Source organism: Xiphophorus couchianus, chromosome 12, assembly GCF_001444195.1.
Source record: "Xiphophorus couchianus chromosome 12, X_couchianus-1.0, whole genome shotgun sequence".
Taxonomy (NCBI): Eukaryota; Metazoa; Chordata; class Actinopteri; order Cyprinodontiformes; family Poeciliidae; genus Xiphophorus; species Xiphophorus couchianus.
In genome coordinates, this window is record NC_040239.1 from 30,558,705 (window position 1) to 30,586,513 (window position 27,809).

The following is a 27,809-nucleotide window of genomic DNA, read 5'->3' on the forward strand; positions in this document are numbered from 1 at the left end:
GACTCCAGTGCAACTTGGAACTAAAAAACAAAAAAGACAGACTTTCAAGCATGAATAGAACACAACCTTTGCAACACCTGCCTGGGAATTACAAGGAGAAAATATCCTCTATGGATTTTGTGTTGCCTGTATAGCAGTGTCTAATGTGAAGGCAACTTGGTAAAAAAAAAAAAAAGAAAGTATTTCAAGAGTTTGTTTTCCCACTGTTGTTTAGACTAAGTCATATTTTAGGGGATAGGTTGTTGAATGTAAGATTGTCTTTCTGTGGCTTTTATTTTGTGGTCAGAGCATATATCTATTTCAAGCGAGAGAAAAAGAAAGGCTTTTTCTTAACAAGACGTGTTTTTCACATTAGGATGACAAGCACAGCTGACAGGCAATTTCTGCTTGACCTTATCCTTTAAGAAGGAACGACAATGGCTTCTGGTCACATTATTTTTCTGCTGCATTGCACAGGTTTGAGAAGTGCCACCTATAATATTGGAAAGATTGTAAGGTCCTCTGGCCACTCACTAAAAGACAAATCAAATGTGACTTTGCGGCCCCCAAATATAATTTGTAGACATCCAGGGCCATATTTGTATTGATTTATTTTTTTCTAAGTAAGATCTTTGCAAAACGATTGCCTTTGAGTTGTTCTGGGTTGTGATTCTGTTTCCAAAAGTTGGAAGACACAGATAACACAAACAAAAGGATTAGACCACGGTGTGCAGATTTCATATAATTTTGGGCCGTTCGTCTGTGCTCAAGGCACCTATCATAGTGATAGCCTTTTGAACAATGTAAGAGGGTAAAAACGGGTTCTTATCAGTAAAGAAAAAATAACCTTTTGCTTTAGAAGGATCTCCAATGCTGCACAAATGGTGCACTAAGACTTCTGTGTTTTTGGGTGATCTCTGAACTGATAAGCTTAGTTAGAGCTACAATTGTTCCATCAGTTAGAAGAACATGAGTGCTGCTTAGTGCTGCTGGTCACCCTGGTTGACATGCTGCTCACATCCTCCCCCTTGATCTCTGCTACACCAGTTCAGTTCTTACCAAAATATAAACGTTGTTACCAATATAAGTATTGTTTACACGCGACATCGCTTCATTGTCACTTGGAATTATCTGATGTACAGAGTTCACAGTCAACACCATAACTGCGAGGTCTCCCAATATTTATATGAGTTTTTGGCCTTTAGCAAAGTTTCGATTATGGCTGAAAAACGTCACTTTGGTTTTATCTGCCCAAACTATTCAATTTCTCTTGAGGGTGAACCCTCCAAACTTAAGTTGTTGTCATATTCATTACAGAAAGAAGAGGATTTCTCTTGGCAGCATTTCCATCAACAGAATACTAGTTATATATTTTTTTTATTGCACTGCTATGAAATGTAATATTTACCATGTTCTGTGATGCCCGTTGAGCCTGAGATGTATCTCTCGATCCACTCCTTCCCAGACTAACGGGCAACAATAATTGCTTCTCTGTGGTCACTGCTGATTTCTTCTCCTCCTTGGCGTTGCTGTAGCTGTAATCTTAATACTCCAGAACTCAGCTGACAGGTGGTTACTCTTGTGGACAATTGATTAAACTGCATTTGATTCATGCACCAGTCTTCTATTTTTCCCACTTAAGTCCAATTTTTCACACAGCTTTTTCTTCTGTTCTTGTTTTGTAAATTTTAAAGAAAGTAGCTATGTGAAATCTAAGTTGTGCACCTGATAAAAGATCGAATTATTTTTTTTACTCAATGATGTGAGGAATCTTTTTTATTAGATCGGTCTTATTTTTGTTTTAATTTAGTTCAGTCCTTCTCTAATTCTAGTTTATTGTGTCTAATTATTCTTTGTTACTCTAGTTTAATTATGTTTCATGGGTCTATTTCTTCTTCTCTTTTTTAATGGCGGTTGGCAATTAGGTGCACTACCTCCACCTTCCAGATTGGAGTATGGATCAGATGCTTTTACTGCTATAATCTTCCCAAAAAAACCCATTCTTCTTAAAAAACAAAACAAACAAACAAAGAAAAAACAACTGAAAATCCCGCTAAAAACTTCATCCTCAGATTATCTTTGAAACAATTCCTTTCTATCTAATTTACTTTTATTCCTATCTAAATTTCTAATTAACACCTCTCTTTCATGAACATACTTATTACACTCTAAAAATATATGTTGTACTGTTTCTATTTGTTCATAATAATTACAACAACCTCTATTATGTTTATTAATTATTTTAAGAGTACTATTTGTATGTCTTATTTGGACATACAAATAAGATTTGTATGTTCAAATCTTATTCGTAATATAATATCTTCTTTTTAAGTTCCATTACATTTTCTAAATTGCCCAACTTTTTTTTGTATACTATAAATAAATACTACCTCCTCTGTCCCATTGTTCTTGTCATTTATTTTTAATATACATTTCTATAATATTTTTTATCTAATTTTTACTTATTTTAATATTTAAATCAATAATATTCTTTTTTGCAGCAAACAACAGGGTTTTCTGAGTTACTCCTATTTTCCAGAGGGAAGTCCCACTACGGAGGACGTTCCAGTTGATTTTTGAGACTCGGAAGTAGAATTCCAGCTACAAGAGGAAAACAGCATTTCAGATGTGCAGCAGCCATATTTGATTTTGAGGCTGGGTTGGTGAGAAACCTTCTTTTTTTGTACAAATGTGAACCACTGAGTATAAATGTAACATACAAATAAACATCCTTCAACTTAACACATATGACAATCAATTATGGTTATTTTTATAACAAAAACAGCAAAAAGGTATGACTGTCAGAGCTTACAGAAATATTAAAATAACTAATCATAGTAGTGGGTGGAAAACTATTACAGATTCTATTTATTTTAAAAAGGCTGAAAACCAAAGTCTCAGGTGATGGTTCGAAATATTACGGATATAAACATAAAGGTGATTTGAGGGGAAGATGCCGTTATTAACAGGCTCTGCCTCACTACAACAGAACACGTCGCTCCTCGTTAACAGCCAATCGGCGCTTTTACTTTTGAATGACGTCACCTCATCACCCAGTTCACGGAAGCTGGAAGTTTCTTGCTTCCTACAGTCCGCCCCTTTTCTTATTTAACCATACTACAAAGAAGCAGTGTTTGGAACTAAGGGAAAACAGAGAACGGTTTAGCTATCCTTACTCAAAGGAGAAGTCCTTTTGTGTGCGTGTGCGTGAAAAAACCTTTTCGCGGTTGTGTACGGAAAGCGGCGGGGGCAGGACGCAAAGTTTACACCTCACTCCATCTGAAGATGTTAGCCTCAAATCTCTCCGCTGAACTCCATGATGACCACGCGCAAAAAGTAAGTACCGGTATGGAATAGTGAATCCACGGTGTGAGTGTTTGCGGGGACTGGAGGCGAAATTAGCAAAATGTAACTTGAGTATTCGCTTCCTGGTGCTGGGCGGTGAAAGTAGGTCAAAAAGGTCGGTTTCGCTATAATCCAAACGTTTGTTGACAACCTCAGTAACATCTGTAAGGGCAGGAACAGGAAGTCATAAGAGCAGCAACTCGGAGAATGGGACAAGTCTTAAAGTTTAAGACTTAAAGCTACATCACTATTTTGTCTTAAGTTAATTAAAGTTCTTAATTAAGAACTTTAAACTACCTATTTTAGGTAGGTAGTTTAAAACATTTTAGTTTTGTAATACTTTGGCCAAAATTGATTCATTCCCTATGTCGATTTTGATGTAAAGTTGCTAATTTCTGATAGGAAAGGACACTGACAACTCTATTGAGACAATACAGCAGTGTACAAAAAGTACCATTTATAATAAAAAACAAAAAGCAAACACCATTTTAACAAATATTGTATTCTAAGTTATGTTTACCTTTCTCAATAATAAGTGGAAAAACATGTCTGTGGTGTTTTTATTATTTTTAATTGGTGATGATCTCCACGTCTTTGAGTTTGAAAGGTCTCCTTGCCATCACCCTAATCTTTTGCGCCCTCCTCAGATTGAAGTCAGCCTTGCACCACTCTACAACCTTAAAATTACTTCTAGTCAGAAGAGATGTGTTCAGTTAAAAGATTACAAACCTGGTAGGTAAAAAAATCGAGAGAGAAACATTATTAGCTTGTGCTGCTAGTAGTAGTTAGTCTGGTCAACAACTTGCACTTCAGCCTGGTCTTATTAATCTCACTGGTCTTCGAACTTGGAGCTGGCAGTCCAGCAAATGATCTTTCCAGCCACATGTTGCAACTTTTTTTTTTTTTTTTAGCAGAACCGTCCTTCAACCATGACCAGCTCTCACTAAAGTTGGCTATTTTTTCCCGCTACAGTGACAATGGAGAACGACAAGTTCACATAAGCATTTTTCATGAGCAGTAAGTTGCATAGCTTTGTGTAAACATTCTTGGTATGAATGAAAATAGGCTGAAGTGCAAATCCAGCTGCCAGGAGTAGATAACTATCCCCAAACGGAGACGTTTACAGCATCAGAAATGCCAGCCTACATGGCACATGGTAAAGAGCATGTCAGCGTTCCTCTACAGGTGCGCTGTTACTGTGCATCCAGGTACAAGTCGTACACACATGCTGTCTACATACAAAACAACTCCACAGTAATGATGTTTTATTGTTTTAGAATGATTTTCTTAGTTGAATCTCCAGTGTGCTCTGCACTTGCTACTTTTTGAAATGTGGAAGATAAAATCAAATTGTTGACATTCTTTGTTGGGTAAAATAGATAAAAAATGTTTTCATTTACGTTTTTATTTTGATGAAAATATACCAAAAATGTTTTGGAAAAAGTGTGACTCGGTATAGGACCAACACCTTATAGGTCCGTTTAGGACCTATCAATCCAATAAAGGTAGTTGCAGCTAAACCTGATTTGGCTACTAGAATAGAGTTCCGGTTTCTGCTTTTGGTGTGATAAATCTGTCAGTCTGTCACAACCTAAGTGTGTTAAATCAATTTTATAACTAGATTGGATTTAATATACCCTTTTGACAGCAGGCGTTATGACTTGTCACAGAATAACAAGTAATATGAAGCTCAGAATGTCAAATAATATCTCTCTCTCTCTCTTTTTTTTTCATCAAAAGTTCTTGCAGGATTGTTCAGTTCCAGGGACCCCCTGCCATGAATATTTCAGAAAGCTTACAGGTTCCAACTCGTGTTATTTAAATGAACGGTCAGCTCTGTCGGGCTGACATTAAGCTCGGCCGCAGCTCAAGTAAAACTCATTCATTTTAATCAGGTGCGTTTGTGGCGGGGTACATCTAAAAGCTTCACGACAGCCGCTCCCCCCCGGGGCGAGAAACTGCGACAGACTGCAGTGAGCCGTGACATACGAGCCGCGGGAACTCCTCTACATTATTAATACACGTGTGCCTCTTTGGCTGCTGCGACATGCCAGAATATAAAACACAAAAGTTCTGGTTTTGATTATTCAGCTACATGTACCACAGCTAGTGGTGCCATGGCGTAAAGAAGGGTGTTTCTACAGCAAACTACAATTTCTCTGCTTTCCTGGAGTTCAAACAATGAAATAGGTGGTTGACATTTTTCCATTTATCCAGTCTTTAAAGGCCAATTAGATTGTTCAACTAACTAAAGTTTAGAAACTCCTCATCAGAGTCTTCACATGGAAAAGAAAACGACAAGCGTTAACACTTTACACTGGTGAATCATGTAGTTGTAATTACTCCGGTCGCCATAACAAATTTTGCTGGACAACAAATTGTCCCAGAACAATAAACGATAACACTGTTGTTTCTAGACCATTTTCAACTAATAATAATGATGTCGCTGCCATAACCTTTAAGGAGTTATTGTGTAAATTAACTTATTCGCGTGTCATTTTTAATTTAATTTCTTATTTATTGGAAACACCGCAATTGTGAAATTGTGTTTTGTTGACGTAGCTGAATATAGACAAAGATTTGCGCACATTTGAAATGGAAATGTAGCTTTTGAAACGGATCCTTGACCCGAATTAAGGCTTTTACAGAGGCTGACCACAGCCCAGAAATGATGTGATACCGCAGAGAGAAGAGCAGGAAGAACAAAAAGCATCTTCAAAGGCCACGCTCTTTCTATGAAGAAGGAATAAAAAACTTCCTGAAAGTTTTGTCTGCACACCATTTTATTGGAATTGCGAAAGAAAATCACATAATGAGCAGAAATGGCAGTTGCCATCTTGTAGCCCAGAGGCTGGTGGAGTATGGTAGCCTGCTGTTTCTGCAAACACCTCATGTGTTTTAGAGAATAAATGAAAAAAAAAAAGCTTTCTAAAATCCAGTAAACCATGTGTTGGCAATGCAGAAACTCTGGGAGATAAAGTATCGACGAAGTTTTAATAACGTCCCTAAAGTCATTAACAATTTATTGTAATGCTAATCAAAAGTTTTAGCTTGACGTTTATAGCGTTGTGCTCGAATGACCTTGGACAGTTTCTTTACTTTCCTAATAAACCAGAAAGATAATATGCAGTTTTATTTTAGTTTTTTTAATAAAAAACCCCAGATACATAATCAGATTAACCCCAGCCACCTTATTTATTTATTAAGACTGAGTACTAGGACCATGCTAAGGAAAAATATGATAAAATTATGAGAATAAAGTCATATTTCGACTTTATTTTTGCAATACCACAACTTTATTCTTGTAATTTTATGACTTTGTTCTCGCTTTTATTTTTAAATTTATATTACCAAGCATGGCCCTAACGCCTGTCGTAATTGATCTATTTAACTGTTGTAATTTAATTGATCAACTACATACAAAATTACATGCAGTTACTTCTTTAGTTTAGGTTTTTTAATACTTTTTGATGCTTTTGGAAATGATTTTGAGAAATAAACTTGACAGAGTGAAAGCCATTGTTGTAACTTCCTTAATGCAGCTCTCATTTATTGTAATAATATTGCAAAGCCTGAAGGAAAACTTGTAGACATGTTCCACAGTTTTTCTGCTTTAATGTGAGGATCTTATTCCATGAAGAGAAAAGCGAATTGTTTTGCCATACTTTCACCTTTAAAAAGAAAGATAAGCCCCCCCCGCCCCAACAAAGGTAATTATGCACAATAGTGTGTGTCCTTTAGGTTTTGTGGCAGGGTGAACTATGGTTGGGTTTGAAATTTTGCAGCATAAGCAGTGGCGATTAGTGCTACGGAGGAAAACCAAACACAGCTGCCATCTACGTCAATTAAAAATGTCTGCATCAACAGAATACATCAGTCATCGATACAAGCAGAGCTGCAGCGGGAAAAGGTTTTGGAAGCGTTTGGGGGTTAAGGGTTTTATAATATTGGTGCCTGTAGCCAACCTGCCTGGGCTTGTGTGAGCGTTTGGCACGAGAAAGCTGTAATTCTCTCTGTAGCTCTTGCTTGCCAAATTTGAAAGGTTCTTTTCACAGCATTTTGTTTCACTAGAATGCAAATTTAGGGAAACGGGAAAAAATAATATGAAGTATATATTTTATTTTATTTTTTTGCATTTTTGATCAGTTTTGACAAAGTTTAGTGCATTTTGACTACCAGTTGGACTCTGTGGGCAGGTGAAGTTAAACCCAAAAAGCTAACGTTTCTATTGTTAATTTCAGGTTTAGAGATGGATCATACAGATTCACATGCACCAAGCGTACTTGAAGGCCAAAGGGTGTTTTCACACCTGATAGTCCAGTAGACTCTGTTTGATTGGGAACCAAGATTGCAACATTTGTTAGATTTTCCATTTGAAAAACATGTTAACCCTCCTCGCCTGTGGTGGTGCTGCACCAAGAACCACTGAAGGAAACATCATATAAAACTCAGAAGAAGACAAGAGCATAACTTGCTTCTTTGCAAAATAAAAACAAAAGTGGAATAGTGTCAGATTTTAGTGACTGTAGGATTTCTCTTTTGTCTTAGGCTAAAGATCACGAGCCATTTCTTCCTCTAGTGCTGGACTCTCGCGTTTGTTTTGCTTGCAATTACCCAGAATGCCCTGCGCTATAGTTCGCTTTCGGCTTTTGAAGTTGTCTTTGATTATCTGGTATTGACATAGTGAACCTCGGTCTCAGTTCACTGCAGCCGAACCGAGTCCGAGGTTTTCAGGCGGACTAGCGTTCGCATTTGTGATCCTTATCAGAATTGGATTGCGAATTCGCAAATCCCCAAACGAACTGGACTTTGATTAAAGAGGACAAAACTTGGCCTTAATCTGTCCTCTGAACAGATGTTCAATAGGAAGACTTGTATTCCTGCAAGTCATAAAGAACAGAGTTAATAGGAGCATGCTGTAAACAAAGTTACCACAAAAAATAAATGCCTCTACTAAACACTTATTTACTTTCTCACAATAACCAAAGTGACACAATATACCCGTCCACAATATATGTCTTCGTCCAGCTCAGTTATTCCGACTTCGTGGTTCCTATTTCACCACACGTGTTCAAACTTAAGCATTAAACTAATTTTAATGGGTGTCTTGGAAAAAGATCCTGGCTGTAGTCCTTCCCACTTCGATCTTTGATGCACAAAGCCAGAGTTCAGCTTTGTGCACAGCTGGGCTGCACAAAGTTCCCCAGAGATCTAACACTTCAACTACTGTACAGATAAAAATGTATTTTTACTACTTTTGTCATAGCGGTACATTGCCTGTCCTTGTTCTTAGATGGACAAATACCTGCACCAGTTCCGCCTGTCAGACAAGACTTTGATGGAGTTGTCAGTGAGATTTCGTCGAGAGATGGACAAAGGCTTATGCAGAGACACAAATCCCACAGCCGCCGTCAAGATGCTGCCAACGTTTGTGCGTTCCACTCCTGATGGAACAGGTAATTCTTTTTTTTCTTCTTCTTCGTTTTTTCCCTTTGCAAATCTGTTTTTTAAAAATTGCTCCTCTAAACACAAGCTGAGTCCTCGTCCAACTCTAAGCAGTTCTTTTGGAGAGAGCTGGCAGCCCACAATAACACCAAATCTGTTCAAAATGCCCAGAAGAATGGGAAGAGAAGGCCTTTCAAAGATGTTCTTTTCTTTCTTTTTTTTTGCCAGAAAATACATTTTTAAGATCTTTTGTCTGAAACAGAGATGCGACAATTTGAGCTATCAGATGTTCCTTTTATTAAGTCATTTTGGAGCATAAAGTACACAAAGTGTGAATGTCAATTTGAAGGCCATTTTAATTTTACGACTAGCTTTTATTTTTCTTCTTTTTTTTTAGTTTGTTCATTGTAGTTGAGTGTTTTTTTTTTTTTTGAGAAGATGGTTTTCACACCACCACTTATCTCTCAATTGTTTGATTAAAGGGATTTAAACTTGAGAGATGAACCTTAACAGGCATCTTCAAACGATTATAAGTCTTGGATTTGTGTTACCAGGAGCCAGCCTATGAAGTGTTTATTCATAACCATTAAACTTTTTCACATCTTTCACATTACAACCAAAAACGGTAACAAATTGTCCTGGACGATAAATCGTCCCGGTAACTATTGCGATTAATGACAGTGTTGTCGTTTTGAGGTAGCATGTTGATAATGGCATAATAATGCAAATTTGCTCTCTCAAACAACAATAAACTCTAATTTTGTAAAGAACAGCCAACACAGGAATTGGAAGATATTGTAAATATTCAAAAATAAAACACAACACCAGAAGCGAAACCATAAATTAAATGATTTTTGACATGTCTGTAAACATGTCACAACACGTCACTACGTTTTTGTGACCTTTGCACCTCTGTAGGGGAAGGTCATGGTCAAACTAAACATTGTGCAAGTAAAAATACTATCAGAAAAGCAACTCCACACATCCCAGTAAACGCACCATCCGCAGCCACAGTTCCTTTCCCCTGAAGTTGAGGTGCATCGCCGACGCTCCACTTCAATATGAAGCTTTTATGAGTTGTAGATGCCTCCTGCCTCCAGGAGGCAAGAGGCAGTGCTGCTTCTGTACTCCTCTAGACTAGCGGCAGCGTTGCTTCCGTTGAATGATTCTGCTGATTGGAGCCGACGGGTTCCCGTCTTCAGAACCTGCTGTGCTCAGCCTCTCAAATCGCTCCGATTGCTTTGTGTGTTCTGGAGTTTGCCTGAAAGTTTTGGGAACATTTTCACCTTAAAAGTCCAGTTGCTGTTGATTATCTGGTGCATTGGATGTAATTAAGGAATAATATGTCGGACAGCAGTGGTGAGTGTTCTTTTTTTTTTTTTTAATTGACAGTAGAGCTGGGTGATATATTGATTTTACCGTTTACTTGAATTTTTGCGATTTGAAGATTAAATTGTTCTCCCCACCAACACACACCTCGTTTTTCCATAATGATGTGAGTGAAAACCAGGAAGTCCTTTTAGACCAAGTCAACGACAAAGCCGAAGAAACGTACACTAAAACACTTAGGGAGGAAAACCTACTGAGGAAATAAAGCCAAACTTCTTTTAATAACTGCAACAGTTGCATATTCTCTGCATAGTTTAGACGAGGACTGTTGACATTTTCTGATATTTTGATTTTATTACGTTGCAGCAGTGGTTAGCACAGATGTCAGGTTTGATGAGATTTCATTAATTGGCTAAACCATTGTACAAAAGTAAAGCGAACTGAAAATGGTCCCGGATGTTATTTAGGAAGTGCTGAATGATGTTCATTCATTTAGGTTCATTCTGCTGAGAATAAAGGAGCTGAATACATGTCAGCCCTAGAGACTTAAAATTAGAGTATAGGTTGGTTTTTCTTTCCTTTTTTTTCACCAGGACAAGGAATCAAATAACAATAATAATAAAATTTGACATGACAGGTCAGATAATTGAGTTCTAACTGACTTGAGATTATTTAAATTTGTGGTTTGCATTTTAAAAAGCAGCAGTGTCAAATTTAAAATACGTTTAGAAACCCAACACAAGACGAGACATGGAAGTTGGTTCTTATTTCTTCCAGATTAAGGGTTTTAAAGACATCAAGTGTCAACTTCATTCTTCCTTTTGTTCACTGTTTTTTTTGTTTTGTTTTGTTTTGCCATTCAACCTGCTTGACTTTATTTTTATTCGCTTTCAGCCTGAATTGTTGCTTTAGGATCAGGACGTAGCTGGCATGCATTTAGGTGTTTTTAAGAAAAAGAGACTGAAATAGATTGCATCCTTATTGTTCCGATCTCAAATACAAACCAAACGTGTGTCAAACTATAGAGACTTTCTAGCAGCCTAATATTGCATTTCAAATGCTCACTCTCTATATCACTGTGTAGTTGGCATGTTAAAACTTACCTTGGGTTTAGGACTGTAAAGATTAGTTGATGGGTAATTTGCTTTGCTGCAAGCCGGGAGTCAGGAAGCAGGTATGGTGCCTTACAGAAGCATTCATTATTCTTGAACCTTTCCTTATTGTGTCACATCACAGCCACAGATTTAAGATTTTATTTGAATTTTAAGAAAAACACCAACATAAAGTAAAGCATAGCTCTGAAGTCAAAAGAAAGTTAAACATGGTTTGCCAAATTTGAAGAGTGTTGCGTGTATTAGTACCTGTATACACGCAACTTTACTCTGATAAATTAAATTCAGTGCAACTGATGACCTTTGGAAGTCCGCTAACTAGTAAGCAGAGTCCTCCTGTGTGTAATTTAATCTGAATATTAATACAGCTGTACAGCATGATGACCACCAGAGACCACAGCAGACAGGCCAGGGGGAGTTTGGCATGGCTAAGTGGTTGCCATGGAGATTAAAAGATTTCTCAAACATGCAAGAAAGAATCAAAGCAACACTCCTGGTATGTTTTTGATGAGGGAATAACATTATAACATGATGCAAAGCTCAAAAATGTCAATTTTGCATAATACTGCCCCTTTAAGAAGTTTAGTTTGCGGTTTCGACAAGACATGCACGTACTGTATGTAGGTTACGTTAGCAACAGCAGCATGAAATCTTTATGCTGACCGAAAACTAACTATTTGTTCCCTTGGTAACGGTACCGTTTTTAGTTTGACATGATGGGAAAGGGAAGCTGGTCAGGAGCTAAATTCATGGCAGTCCTTGAAGAAAACCTGTTGGAGGCTGAAAAAGACTTGAGTGGGGCTGAGATTCACCTTCTAGCAGGACGACAACGTGAAACAGCCAGAGCAGCAATGGATCCGTTTAGGTGAAAGCAACATTCTTATTTAAATGGCCCAAAGTCCAGGCCAGACTCTATTTATGAATCCCTAGCAAGATTTAAAAATTGCTGTTTAAAGATTTCTTTTATTTATTTAGCAAAAATAATAGTAAAATATAAATACATAAAAAAAGATTTGCTGATATATGCATTCCTCAGAAATGCCTGCAGCTTTTAAGAATGGTGGTTCCACCGAGGTAAAGGACTAAAGTTAGATGCTTCCTACTCTTTTCAGATTCTTGGTTGCTAAAGTGCTAACAAACAAACAAACAAAAAATATAAATATATTTTTTCAACTTTTATCTTTCCAAGAATCATTTTAACAAAAATGATTCTTGGAAATGACGAACTAAACCGGATGTTTGAAAATAGAATATTGCCTGCTATTTGCACATATGTTCCCCCCCCCCACATTATCCACATATTCTTGTGGATAATGTGGACATATTGTTTTTTTAACACTTTATTTTATTTCCTCTGAAGTTTTATATATTCATGCTCAATGCTGGTGCAATGTGAGTGTGTGGACCCAAAGTCAAATTTCTTGTTTGTTTTATCCTACCCAGTAAAGCTGATTCATCTTTAAGTGCTGAATTTAATTTTCTTTATGATGACAGAACAAGGCGAGTTCCTGGCTCTCGACCTCGGCGGATCCAACTTCCGAATCCTGCTGGTCAAAGTGAAGGGCAACGGCGACCAGAAGGTGGAGATGGAAAGCCAGATTTATGATATTCCTGAGCTCGTCATGAGGGGCAGCGGCTCTGAGGTAAGCCCCTCTCTCCCCCTCCCCCACATGTTGTCCAGGAAAGAAGATTTGTTTATTTTTTTGTCACTGACCAGCTCTTTCCTGTCCTGTTTTTGGTTGTTTTGCCTGTCATGTCTGCTGAGCTCTGCTCTGCTCCTCATGCTGGGGTTACATGTTTTCCTCCATGATGATAATTGGCTGTTGTTGTGACAGGTGGTCACTGCCATGTCTATTGGCTTCCATGCACCAAACTTCCCCATGCAAAAGACGACATGTTGATGCCATGTGCCCTGTAGACTCAAAAAAAAAAACGAGACAATTCCATACAGAAGTTATCAGATGCTGTTAATTTTCTTCTCTAAAAACATTTGTGACATGTTGATTTCCTGTTTCTCTCTGTAGTCCTTTTTTTTTTCGCCGTAATTTGCAGTGCTGAGCAGCCTATCAAAGTAAGCCCTCTCACTGACACACCCAGCGGGAGAAAAGAAACCCGGCTGAAGTGCATAAAGTGCAAAAAAAAAAAATAGACATAAGATGTTGGCAGCTTCGTGTTTTTTTGCTCGGAGTAGCAGCAACTTGGAGCAACGATCACACCAGTCTCTGACGTTGCAGTCCCTGAATGAGTTTTGTAAATTTAATAATTTCAGCAGGCTCTTGAAGAGACGCCTTTTAGTCGATGCTGCCATTTGCATTGTTAACGAGGGCTTCATTTAGATCTGTCTGTGAAGGAAGCGGAGAAGTAATAAAAGAGTCCCTTTTTTATTGCCTTCCCAGTCGGCGTCAGACATTTCGGTGTCTTGTCCTGCTTCTAAGCAGAATATGAGCAGCTCACTTCCACCCACCACAGTTCCGACAAGTGTTGTGGAAAATGTTAGTGCATGCACAGCGGCTTGCAAATATAATATAAAGATATCGATTAATGAGTTAATCTGAAGTTGGTTGATCTTATCAATCGACTAATGATTAACTGATAAGTGGCGATTTTCTTAAAAAAAACTGAATTTTCTCTTTTATGAAATTTTCTCTTTCAATCAATCAATCAGTCAAATTTTATTTGTATAGCACATTTCAGCAGCAAGACATTTCAAAGTGCTTTACATCATTACAAACACAGAATCACAATGCAATATAGAATCAATCATTAAGTCAAGTTACATCAATAAATTTGTTAGTGATTACATTTCAAATACAATTCTAAACAGGTGGGTTTTCAGTTGAGATTTAAAAGAAGTCAGTGTTTCAGCTGTTTTACAGTTTTCTGGAAGGTTGTTCCAAATTTGTGGTGCATAGATGCTGAAATAACAATAACATTAAGGGCAACATTTTTCAGAATATGCTGAATTGAAAAAATCCTTAAAATTTTAACATCCTTTTGCGTCGGTTGTGTTAAGTACTGGCTGAAAAAACAGAAAATTATGGCTTTCTCACATTAACTTAGACATATTTCAAAATAGAATCGCATAAAGTGTACTTTGTATCCCACACCGGACTTTGTTTGGACCGTTTTTCTTTCTCGTTCTGGTAAGGCTCCGCCATCTTTATTCCTGTATCCACTGGCTCCAAGTCTGACACATGGCGCCCTCTGCTGGATGGCAGCCTGGCTACACCACTAACAGAAGAACTTAGCAGATGTTGTTGGTTTATTGATTGGAACTACTTTTAATCTAATACACCATTAAAAGACAGTTATTATCAATGTACGAGCTACTTCTGTGAAATACTGGAAAAAAGTTTGGTATAGGGTTAATAGAGGAGCCTTGTTGACTTCCTGAAAAGGGAGTTTCAGAAAGAGGTCCTTAAAGAGACAGAGGCCCAATTTCAACGCATTAAATAGGGGAGTAAAATTTCTTTTAAGTCATACTTGGTATATGTAGCTTTATTACAACTAAAGATAACATACTTACTTGATTATGCTATAAAATGGCACTGTATGCCTGAAAAACACTTAATAATTCCCCTTTAAAGCACAGTTTGTGATCTGTAAAACTTTTGTTTACATAAAGAAACCTTTTTTTTATTAACTCAAAAGTATTACAAATGTCTCTTACATCGTTTATTGGCTCTTCTTGCTCCGCTCTGATTTGTTTTGACCTTATGTCAGAATACAAAAGCACTTGACCTTTTTTATTTGTATGAATTGGGAAAAAAAACATCTCTCCCTTTGATTCTATTTCACCGCTATTTTGTGAGTCCTCTGTGTAAAATCCCAATAGACGTATGCACGGTCAGCTTGCCATCCTAAGATGTTCTTTAAGAGCAACTGAGGGGGGGGTAACTGAAGAACGGTGTTACCATAATGCACAATATGTGTGGGGGGCTTTGGCTCTTAGACGCACAGCGAAATAATGATGTTTGAGCCGACCTGTTGGCGTCTGGAGGGATTGTCATGAGCAGCGTCTTCTTCGGGTCGCCTTCAGCAGTTTGTTTCTCTCAATTACCCCAGCCGCCCACAGTCTCTTTCAGAGCCGAGACCTACAAGCGGCGAAGGAAATCTGTTTTTGCTTCCACTAATGTGCAGTGTACACAAACATTATTGTGTTTCGCCGCCAGAAGCGGTAATTTCGCGAGCTCCCACCTCCTGTTCAAGCCGGGGTTAAAAGTGAGGGGGCGACTGTGCCTCTTAGGACGTATTGGTATTGTTGGCAAACAAACAGAAAGGGGACCACTTTATTTCAGCTGTCGCTCATTAACAAATCCCATGCAGCTTGCATATTTCCGTGGTAGCTGAAGAGTTGGCAGAGTTACATTGTTGTGCTGTTGGTGTCAGAATATCTCCAGGCACAGACTGTGCAGGAAGGTGTACGTACATAATGTGCTTTTACTGTTCCTGTGTAAGAACGTGCGACAGAGCAGCGAAAGAATTCATTTACTGGCATTGAAACGCCAGTAAATGAATTGTAATGTTTACGCCAGCTGGATGGTTTAAAATCTGTTGTTGCTCATTTCCATGAGCTTTGAAGTGATATTTTCAGTAACTTTCGTATAAATTTTTCAATATTTTTTTTACCAAGTCGTTTCAATGAGGAGGATTTCGTTTCATCTTGTTTCCCTTTTTCCAAGATTAATGATAATAAAAAAAAGCAAGACAGAATGGCTAAAACAAACACAATATGCAGGATGATGTGTAATTGCTCAATAAATTAGTTGATATATTAATTCAATTAAAATCCTACTCTTAATTTGTTTCAGTCTGCTTGTTATGAGCAGCTTCTAGATTCTCTATAAAAGACACAAGAAGGTTTGACTCATGAGAAATCATAATGAAATAATATAAGCCTACACAGTGTTTATGTCTGACATGTCGTATCCAGTCGTATTTATTTCAACTCTAAATGAGATTATGGCTCTCCAAAAAGGCAGTGTTGTACATGATTTAAGTGATAGTTTAATTAGGAAAACAGGGCACTTTATTTCCTTTTCCAATACTAAATGTTTCCCTTTTGCTTTTTTTATACACTCTAGTTCTGTTAGTTCAGAAAGCTTTTATTGCAAAGCAAATTGAAGCAGACAGGCAGTTAAAATTGTACATGCCGGCCTGAAAAGCCCTGCTGCTAATTGAAGCGTAAGTCGGTACGTTTCGTTGAGCTCATACTGACGTCTTCGCTGCCTTCGCATCAGTCGCTGGGGGAAATAAAGTTGCTGCTGCTGTCATCATGTTAGGTTGTGTGGAGCCAAAGTTACTTGGATGAAAGTAAATTTAATTTGCTTCTCAAACTTTCACACAGTGATGAACTTTATTAGAGTGAATGTTCCAGTACAGTCTGTGGGTTGTCTTCACTGTATAAAACAAATAATAGTTGAGTAAACATCTGCTGTTCAGTTTGACACTGATTAAAACTTTGTTATGGATTTCCAGCACAGACTTGGTCCATAAGGAATATAAATAGTTAGAATACTTTAGATGAAAGTTTTTATTTCCCCTCTTGCTGTGAAGTCCTACAATTAGAGAGTATATTCAGTGTACAGCAATATCAATAAAAGAATAGAAACGCCGTTTACCGCTGGGTGTCTTTGTAACATGTACACAATGCCCATTATATATGCCGAACAAGACTGTTGCTATGATTTTACAAGAAAGTATACCGAGAAGAATTTCTCTAATGTTTGTCTTGGAGATGAAATGCAATTTCTGTACTCTACTGTTTAAGTCAATCAGAGGTTTGAGGAACTTTTTATTAGGATTTTATGTCTCCATTTTTCCCAGAACATAAACATAATGTGTTGCAAAAACCGTATACTTTTAGACACTTTAGACAACATGCCATTCAAGGAGACGGATGTGTGTTGCTCTTTGATAGGCAGGACAAAGCCAAACCAAATGGCCACTAGCCTAAACTTGTCCATATCTACAATAAGAGACCCAATAAAACTTCCAGGCACCTTGAACTGTGGCGGGTTGACTTTGTAATGTCACAGCGCACGGTGAGGAGAATGGTGTTGCAGTTGAATAACTTCTCCAAATCTCATTGTTGGAGAATTGCAACAAAGAGAGGCATATCAGGGACCGCAGCCCCCTCAACTACATCACTACTATTATTTATGTAACATATCTGTAATACTCTGATTCAAAAAATATTTCCTGTCATGTTCTGCAAACACGGCGCATACACACGCAACTTGACTGCAGAAAGATGGACCGGCCTTTAAGCTCACTAGCTGCTACGGCCACTAGTCGTAGCAGTTCGCCGTTTTCACATTAGCTAGCATGTTGTCAGCGTACTGCAGCGTGGTAAAATTTGTTATGCTACCAAAGTGACATTAGTGACCTCATAATGAGGAGGAGAAAACTCTCAGAGACATGTACAGTGCAAAATATAATGAGGTGGATAATATGAAGACGGGGATAAACTGGTGTTATTTTCGTCATTAACACTTTAATGGAACACTTTGGTTCAATCAGAAATGCAATACTTTAAACCGGGAAGTGTTTTTTGGATGGCGAATTAAATATAATGACTAACTGATAGCTGTTAAATATGAATAGATCTGAAGATAAAAATCAAACGATCAGACCTACGGACTAACCTGCAGCGACGCAGGGATCGATGTGCACCAGATGTCACTGATTTCATAATAAAATGTTTATTTCAGTCGTTGGCAGACATGAAATCAATGTTTGTTTATTTTTATGGTCGTCTCAGTCCACAGACCTTGGTCGGATGAAAAACTTACGGGGCGATCTGAGGAGAGAGGGGCAGCGCTGTGTGTGGGAGTATGCTAATGCAGTAAGAGCAGAGTTCATGCATCAATCTGAACACAGCGATGTTGTTTCAAACCTGTTATATCTCGTCTTGCTGTCTAAGAACAAGAAGGCAAAAAGTGGCGAGTTTGCGTCATTATCAAGCATTTGACTCCAAGTGTATTCTAATATTTTAAACTCTTCATTTTTTAAATGTTTATTTGCACTTTTACGTGTAAGTAGTTTCCAGTGTAGCACTTCCGTCATGGAAAAATGTCTCTAAAAGTTTATTTTCTGACAGCCTCCAGGTCAGCTGCTCAGAGAGCGTGAAGAAGCCCTAAAGCTGGGGACACACTACATTAACCTCACAGCCCTCAAAGACTTTGAAAAGACTTGGGGTTCACACGAACAGATCGGTTTCAACAGGGTTTTGTTTTACCACCGAAACACTGCGAATCACACATTTAATAACGGCACCTGCTGAGGGATCACAGACTGCTGGATTTGTCAAACCAGAGCAGCAGTTCATTAGCACAGATACCGGCTGGTGCTAATAATGGAAGTGATTTCCCTTAAGATGAAAAGGAAATTATTCCCTTCATAAATTTGCCCTTTTTTCTCCAGGTCCATCTGTGTTAATTGTTTATTCATCGGGAATGTTGATACTTCTCCTCGGTGTCATTCTGCTAACGTTTGCATCATTAAAGCATCCGCCTGTGCAAATGAAATGGTCCCAGGCATCCTGACAGTCTAATACAAAAGCTGGAGCGGTGACTTTGATAGCTACCGCCGTGTTCACAAGGTGTTCTGCTCATGCCTAATGAGAACAACCTTTTCTCTCTTGTAGTTATTTGACCACATCGCCGACTGTCTGGCTAATTTCCTGGAGAAGATGGGGATAAAGGACAAAAAGCTTCCTCTGGGTTTCACCTTCTCGTTTCCCTGCCAGCAGACCAAATTGGATGAGGTGAGCCGTTTTGCACTCCTTTTACCGCTTTAAGTGATCATCACGCCCCGCGTTTCATTTCAGTTATGCCTAAAAGTCTGACTCACATTTATTTCTTTAGATCTCACCTCAAAGGAGCCAGACTTTCTCTCAGTTTTAAAGAGTTCTTCTCTGATTTCTGAAAGTCTCTCTAAGTTAGCTGCTTTTTAAAAAATATATCATTATTTGGTTTTCACATATAGCTGCTTTCTGTGGAGGTTTTTTAAGCCGCTTAAGCATAAAGTGCATCTGAATCCAACAGGTAATCCAGCTGAACAAACAACTTTATTAACATACACTTTCAGTAAAGTCAATCAAACTTGCTTTAGATATACAGTAGCTTGTCGCACCATGCATGTCATGGCTTTTATTGGATTTGTTGTTTTCCTGTAAATTTATAATTTTTTTTATTTGGTCTTTTATTGAGACATTACGATTATAGTTAACTAACTCTAACAAAATAACAAAAACCAACATTAAGAAAACAAATAAAAACATTAATTAATGGGGAAAAAACTATAACTAACTACACCGTGTTCCAAATTATTATGCAAGTGATATTTTCTCAGATTTTCTTAAATGGTCAATGCAAATGATGGTCAGTATAATTTTCAAGTCATGAACTATTACAGTATAAATCAAATTTTACTGAACAAAGCTCCCCATGAGGTAGGTAAAATACCAAATACCTATTACCAAATAGGTAAAAAAAAATTGTTTATAAAAGTTATATATTGCAACTTTAAGCTGTTAAGTAATTTCTACTTGGCACAAATGCTTGTTTTGAATTTCAGACTGAAACAACAAAGATGGACACTGGATTTAGTTTATTCTTTGTCATATAAACTTATCTTTTAGCCATATTTCAGATTTGGTGCAACAAAATAGTCACCTGCTGTTTCCTGTAACAGCAGATCAAATTGCAAGAGTAAAATTAAAATAAAATTTTTTAAAAAGGTGCACAAGAAATAATGAAGTTATTATTTCTTCATTATAATAACTTGCGCGCCACTCAATGTCTTCGAAACCATTAATATGAAGAAAAATAAGGGACAATTTTTCTATCCAAATTCAAAAATAAATTTCTGGCTCTTTGTTGGGGTCACGATCACATTTTAAGTTTGACATGCCGCATTTTCCTCAAAGTGTAAACGCCAGACTCAAACAGTTCTCCAGGGAGCCAGAGCTCCATCGTCTGGCTTGTCATGGCAGCTGTACATGAATGTGATGCAGTTGCTACATTTTGTCAGGTTCTAATTACATTTATTGCAGCTTGGGGTGTTCCGGAGTACGACGGCTCCACGACTTGTCTGCGAACTCCGAGCTGCTCTTTGTTTTCTGGAAATGTAACATTTTGTATGCTGCCATTTGTCAGCTGTAAAGCGATTCCTGAGAGTAAATGCTCACTATTAAAATATGCCGAGATAAGCCTAAACTGGATGTTGTGGTGTATTTCTAATTTTGTTCTTTTCTTTATGTATTTATCTTCGATTGTCCTGTTGTCTGCAATGCAAACTTTGCCCCTCGGGGACAATAAAGTTCATCTGAAAGGGTTGACAAAGCCAACCTGAAATGAGTCCTGAATTTTCTTTGTTTTTCTTCAGAGCGTTCTGATTTCTTGGACCAAAGGCTTCAGGCTAAGTGGAGTGGAAGGGAAGGATGTGGTCAGCCTTCTGAGGAAGTCCATCAAAAAACGAGGGGTAAAAGGAAATATAACACCTTTCACACAAAACTGTTGAGTCATGGTGCACAGAGTGACATTTAAAAAAATTAACCACTTTTTTTGTAAATATCACTTCTTAATGGTAGCTACTATTCACTTCAGTGGTAAACCATTAACATTGAAGTAAGTTTTTTCCTCCTTTTAGGAAGGAAAAAATTGTTTCATAAATGCTCATACCTTCTTATTCTCAGATCACCTCCTACATTTTAGGGCTGGCTTAGGCCACCATCAGGCATCACTGAAAGGGATTAGATTAAAATGAGCTTCAACTCCATGTTCTGCTTCATAAGAAAATGGCTCACTACCTCAAAGCCCAGACATGGGAGCGTTTCCCCAAAACGTATGCAGCGATTTGGGGAAATTGTAGTCGACCATTTAACAGAACAGCTTTGGATTCAACACGAATGACACACAGCTTTCTATGAACTCTGTGATGGTGTGAGAGGTTGGGTGGAGCCAGCTGTCTGATTAATAAACCCAAAACAAAATACAAGCAAACATGTCCAATCATAGAAGCATGTTGGCACAATATTCTAGTTTTTTCCCTTCTTAAAGTTTTCGGTTGAATTGTTTGGGTTAAAGGTCACATTATTTAAAGATTTAAAATGTAAACTTTATGCATTTTCCTCTAAGTGTTTGAAAGTCACAAGGGCAGATTTTTCCCAGGAGTTTGTCGGCTTTCTACATGCGCTTTAGAATCCGCCGCAGATCAGCACACTTGCTCTTCTTTTGAACTCTGAAAATCCAGAAGATGTAAAGTGAAATGGAAGCGATCCGACTGCATACCAAATGTTTGAGCTCTGAGAGCCTCGGGGCTCGAGTCATGTTCAACCAGAGTCATTCTGTTTGCTCTGGGCCTGTGCTGCCATCAGAACAGACGGATGTGTGTTGAAGGCATGTCTTCAAGACTAAAAACGTATCAGAGAGATCAAAAACGTCTGCGTTACAGATTGAGGACACGGGACCCTCTTGTTTTGCCAGCCAAAATGGTTCTGAGATGAGACGGAGCACAAATATACAGAAACGCTCATTTATTGTGCGTGTTGCAAACTGACGATTTAGTTTGAATATTGAGAAATAGTTGGGGTAGATGAAAGAAGGCAGTCACCGCAGGAGTGAAATGGCTTTAGATTTGGTTTTTGACTTTAAATATTCTGCGCAAGTGAAGCAGAGTTGGTGGCGGAAGTGAGTCTGTCTCAGCACGCCTCCTGTTCAGGTGGCTGATGACCAGCCGGACTCCTGCTGGGAACTTTAACACCCAGTCAGCAATCAATGATGCCTAACATCTGAATGTCAAATTTACATCAAATGTAGAAAATAAAATCTGGGGGGAAAAAATCCTACAAGCTAAAGCAGCAGTATGTAACTTTTATAAAAATAAATGTTTTTTTGCATATTTTATAAAACTGCCACCATGTTGTGCCGGTATGCTTTGAAACACCTGGTCTGATCTGTGAAGAGATTAGTCTCGGCTAATACCGTCACCTGAGGAAATGCACCGCTCCTGAACAAAAAGAACCAACCACACACGGGGGGCGGGACTTGGTGCTGTCAATCACCTTTGTGAATGCGCTGCTAAATGTGCTAATGGTGGAGAAACAACTAACTGTTACAGGAAAACTGTTTATCCGCCATCATCTGCTGGCGGGGAGAAACTGTATCGTAGCAGAGAGCAAGAGCACACACTGGCATGATTGGCAGCGCTGAAGCCCGCCTCCCAGCTCTGATTGGTTGTTTCTAATTACCACTGGGAGAAGGCACAGGAGTTCGATTTTTGCTTTTCCTTTCACCACAGATCATCTGCCTCATACCATACTGTCATGACACAGGGACAGTTTAAATTAAATTGTAATAAATAAAAAATGAAATAATATATATATATATATATATATATATATATATATATATAAAATCCATCAACAAGTCCTTGATTACAGAGATAACAGCAAATGCGCCCTTTTTCCCCTTCCCATCTGTCCCCACGTTGCTGCAAATAATGATAATAAATGTATATATTTTATAAAAGATGCATACTGCAGCTTTAAGTCAAAGCATTGGTTGAATTAAATGTTCTGACATCCTCTCAGTTTTAGTTGTTTCTAATCAAGATGTGTCCACTGTTTTAGTTTCATTCTCCAGAACCTACAGCTTTAGCTCGCTGCAGCGTAAACAAACTTTCATTGCAGGACTTCGACACGGACATCATGGCAGTGATCAGCGACACGGTGGGAACCATGATGACCTGCGGCTTTGACGACCGTCACTGTGAAATTGGCCTTATAGTGGGTAAGTGCAATCTGACTGTGATTATAGGTAAAGTGAAGATGAAGGCCCTTCGACGTTTTGAGCCATGAAAGCAGAAATCAGGGAGGGGTAGAAAACCAAGTAGGCAATTTGCTGAGGAAAGAAAATCATTCTGAGGCATTTGGGTCACTCTGGCTTCAAGTGTTCTGTTTGTATTGACTTCAAAATATCAGCATTTAGCAAGATTATAGATAATCTGCCGAGGCTATTCAGAGAAACTCGAGGGTGAAGGCTGAAATAAACTCAGGTTGTAACCCGGGCTGCCGCGGGCTTTTATGTTTCTTCAACACTTTAACGTTGATTTAGTGCACAGACGCACAGTAACATAACATCCAGATTATTAAAAGCAGAATGGAAGAAGGTTGAACAGATGCTCACATTTACATTCATTCTTTTATGAATTTAATTACATTTGGATGTTTTGCTCATCGGTTCATGCTTAACATGTTTTTTTTCTTCTTTTATAAAGAAATGCAACAAATAATGAAAAGAACTGAAAATATTCAAAAGCTTTATGGCTTTAAAACATCTTATAACTAAATTTTAACCCACATTACGATAGAAATAGCAATCCAATTTGTAAATTAATTTATTACTTGAAAGGTTTTATTTAACTGCACTATGTACAGTAGGTACGTGTTACCAGTTCGGGGGTTTCCAAACTTTTTGCTACTTGGGCCAAAATTGTTGAGTCAAAAGTACTCATGGGCTAAAAAAGTAAAAGTAAAATGAAAATCCAGTAAATAGTTTAATTTATTTTATTTATTTTTTGGTTGTTTTTCTTTTTTTTTGTCTTTGTAAAGGATGGCATTTGTTGCAGATCCAAAATTTAATAAGGATTGTGCATGCTTGCTGTATTAAAAGAAAGCTATTTAGTTTTCAGTTTCTTTTGGGCTCACAGGGTTTCCCCCAGTGTGTTTTAAGCCTGGCGGGCCACCAGGCTTTACTGGTGCCCCCGCCAGACTAAGCATTGCTTATTTTTTTAAGGTTTTTTCAAAATGTTAGCATTTTTTAAGACTTTATAGTTGGTGTTCATGTATTAATTTTCTAATCTTTCAACAGCACGTAATGATATTTTCAACTCAAAAACACGACGGGCTGCTGGATGAATGACTGCCCTAGCACCGGACTTAGCAAGTTTTCCGGGGGAAACCTTGGCTCAATTGAACAACAGGACTTGGGTCACATTTTTTCAAAAACGATTGCTATATTTAACCAAATGTAACAAATGAAATAAAAGCTGATTTGGATGCAGCAAAGTCGGGCTTTTGGTAAAAGTGTTTGGATAAATGTGGCTCTACTTATTATACAAGCTCTGTTGTAAACAGACGAATACTTTGTCATATTAAACATTTTCCTTTGTAAGAAAATGATATCTAATAATTTTACCCTGATTAAAAATGAAAAGTCTCCATCTGCACCAACCACCCGATCAAACTTAAATCAATCTTGAACTGTAGTTGGGAGCTGGGGGGACAAAATGTCCAAATGTCACAAATCTACTTGTTTTCACCAGGCTAAAGAAATGAAATCCTGGATTGTTTCCTCATCTCTTCTGCTCCTCAGCAGGCAATCAGTCCCGCTCTCCTCAGTCCGCATTTCTAGTTAACTTGGCTAATGTGATGGAAAAAGGGAGACGGCGCTCACATCATTAAAGTTGTTCTTTCCAATTTTGGAATATTTGTGTTTGAACATGACACGATCAAGATCACGGCGAAGTGCATATTGTACTTGGATGACAAAGGCTCCTGTCAGCAGGGCTTGTTAATTGAAGGGAACCCCTGCTGGCCAGCTGCACATCACCGCTGATTCTGAAGTTTCTGCTAATGCCCCACTATGAGGACATTCAGTGAATGAGCTGCTACATGTAGGAACATGCTAATGTAGAGGTGACATATTTCCATAATGAAATCAATAAAAAAGTATCTTTTGTAATTAGCACCCCACTTAACTTCTGCCTTTATGGCTTTTATTCTTCCCATTCTTTGCAACGCTGCAGGATATTTAAATTTACCCAAAGTGACAATTCACTTTGTTGCATTTATATGCTACATATTAGAGCTTTACTAATTGAAGAGGGGTCTTTGTGCTGCATCATATTTGAGCTTCAAGAAAAACAGGAAGTTATGGATAGCTCAGTTGAAATGCTTTGTTTAGTGCATGCGTATTGTTAGGGGTCCCACTGCTGGTTTTGTCAGAAACTATTATTTCTTACCCTGTGTTTTCTTCCCCCTCTGAATAAATGAACTTGAAATAAAGTTTGGATTCTTCAAGTTGACAAAAGCTAAAATAATAAGATATTTTACACATCTTGGGTGGAGGTGTATCTGTTATGTCATAAAACACAACATTTGAGTCACTCCTAACCCTTCAGCTCTAACTCCATAACAACACTAGCAGATGAATGTCAAACGTGTATCGAGCCCCACACTGGGACAAAACCACATCTCTATATATTCTCTATATATTTGATGATCCTCTGATCACTCTACAGTTTAACATAAAGTACATTTAAGCACAGAAAAAACTTCTCAATATGTCCAGATGTAAATAACAGTCCAGAAAGTAGAGCTTCAACGACGTCAGACGTATTTAGAGGGCAGTAATCTCTAGATGCTATTTAGAACTGTATTATGTTTGTTAATCGGCATTCGTCACGGTAACACCATTTCTCTCCAGGAACGGGCACTAATGCGTGTTACATGGAGCAGATGAGGAACCTCCAGCTGATGGACGGAGACGAGGGGCAGATGTGTGTAAACACGGAGTGGGGAGCGTTTGGAGACGACGGCGCCCTGGAGGACCTGCGCACCGACATCGACCGGGAAATCGACGCCGGCTCGCTGAACCCTGGCAAGCAGCTGTGAGTGTCACTTAGTTTGTCACGGCGGTAGCTGCAGAATAAATAAGCATAATCAGAAATCTTTGTTTCCAGACCGTTTTCTACATGTAGATTAATAATTTATGTTCGACAGGATTTTAAAAATGTTTTTAGAGCTATCTGGATTGTTTTTCCCTTTTGGACGTTGTCGCTTTAATTCTAAGTACTTACTAATTCTCATGGTCCTCATCTGTAACATCATTGACTGCTGAGATCAAAGTGTCGATCACAGTTACTGTCTCGTACGTTTGGGTTGTTGATCACCCAGTTATTGAGTTGTATGTGTTGTAGACTTCAGGCTTGGTGCCTAGCAACAGTATTATGTTGTCATCATCAGGCCCATATCCCTAGTTCCTCCAGCTGCATATAATGCAAAGCATGGCCTTCAAACTGAGTTACAATCAGAACTTCCTCCTCTTTTAAGACCTAAAGCACTTAGTTATAAATTCATCCCAGCATGGGGGCGGGGGCACTAACTAAAATGATGCTAGAGGCTTCATCCTGGATGGTGCCTGTGTTGTTCACTAATCCTCAGTAATCCTCATTGCAAGTCAAGTTGAGATAAGATTTGACTTGAGGGGCCAGTGGGAAAGTTTCAATCTCCAGACGCCTCAACTCCAGAGCCACCAAGTGAGTTTATTTTGATTTGGGCTTAATCCCATTTTCTCTCTTAACACTTTAGGGCGGGGGTCTTCAACTCCAGAGCCGGTGTCCTGCAACTTTTAGATGTGTACCTGAATCAAATGGCTGAATTACCTCCTCAGCAATGCAGTCAAGTTCTCCAGAGTCAAGCTAATGGCCTGATTATTTGACTCTGGAGTGTTGAAGCAGAGACGCATCTGAAGGCTGCAGGATCCCAGCCCTCGAGGGGTGGACCCTTGCTTTAGAGCGTCCCTGACCCTTACAGAGGGCCAGTGTTTCCCAGTTGTTATTTTTAAAGTGGTGGTATTATTTATTTGCTGGGCACAGAAGTCATAGCAAACTCATAAGAAGTTGTCTTGACTCAATCAGATGTCAGGGTTTGTTTCATGTTATTGTTTACATCCAGAAATTTCTCACATTTGCTCAACCATAATATAACTTGAATTGAAAATACCGCATAAAAACCATTTAGAACAACTCCAAACTACTCACTCTTCCTTTTTCTCGCTCTCTGTGTTGGCTATGCCTCACACAAGCTCATCACCGTAGCAACTGACTGACAGCAACGCCACTAACGTATCAGGATTCAACAACAAAAATCACTCACAAACATTTCCCACACAGAACAGAACATTAAGTCCATTAGAGTTTTTTGTTTCCAGGTTTGATGTTTATTATATGACTATTAATACATGATAGTTTTGGTAGATTAGATTAGTCTTTAGTTAATTTACACACCTGCTCTACCGATGATCTTTTCAGAGTTGGTGTGGGGATCGCCTCTTTTTATTTTCTAACTAATCTGAAACACACATCCCCTCTACATCTTTAGGTTGTCAAAGTCAAGCTAGCATTAATGACCTATTTCCCTCTTCCTCGCTATTTTTTTTAATTAAAACTTTTTCCTGACCTTGTCTGTAGTTGTAGTGTTGACAATTAGTAGCAAAGCGCTGCAGTCCTTTTTCTTTTTACATATCACACATGCATTTATGTTGACAACCAGACAGCTAAAACCAGTGGTGGTCGTCATGAGCGAGCAGCTTGTGGCCCTCCAGCAGGAAGCCGCGAGGCGGGGATTTGCGTTTGTTTTTGTTTTGGCCTTTCATCCACACAACAACTCTGTTCAATATCACTGAAAACAATTATTTATAAAAACTACAACTAAAGTGGATATTTAAGAAAACTCAGTATTTGTGTTTTCGTGAGTACATGGCAAAACGGAGATTTAGGGCATTGTTTTGTATTTAAACAACTTTATATTCT

The 27,809-nt window shown here is 38.3% G+C and overlaps 1 protein-coding gene across 2 annotated transcripts in view; it reads left to right on the plus strand.

Annotated features, from left to right (window-relative positions):
- The first annotated feature begins 3,021 nt into the window (after window positions 1-3,021).
- hk2 (hexokinase 2) overlaps window positions 3,022-27,809 on the plus strand; it is a 45,672-nt gene continuing 20,884 nt past the window's right edge. The window contains exons 1-7 of one of the 2 annotated variants that reach the window (XM_028033451.1): window positions 3,022-3,319; window positions 8,618-8,780; window positions 12,705-12,853; window positions 18,859-18,978; window positions 20,601-20,696; window positions 22,906-23,005; window positions 25,703-25,886. In XM_028033451.1, coding sequence (XP_027889252.1) covers window positions 8,618-8,780; window positions 12,705-12,853; window positions 18,859-18,978; window positions 20,601-20,696; window positions 22,906-23,005; window positions 25,703-25,886 — 812 coding nt within the window. In that variant the 5' untranslated portion in view covers window positions 3,022-3,319. The remainder of the gene's footprint in view (window positions 3,320-8,617; window positions 8,781-12,704; window positions 12,854-18,858; window positions 18,979-20,600; window positions 20,697-22,905; window positions 23,006-25,702; window positions 25,887-27,809) is intronic. The other variant, XM_028033450.1, reaches the window with a different exon arrangement.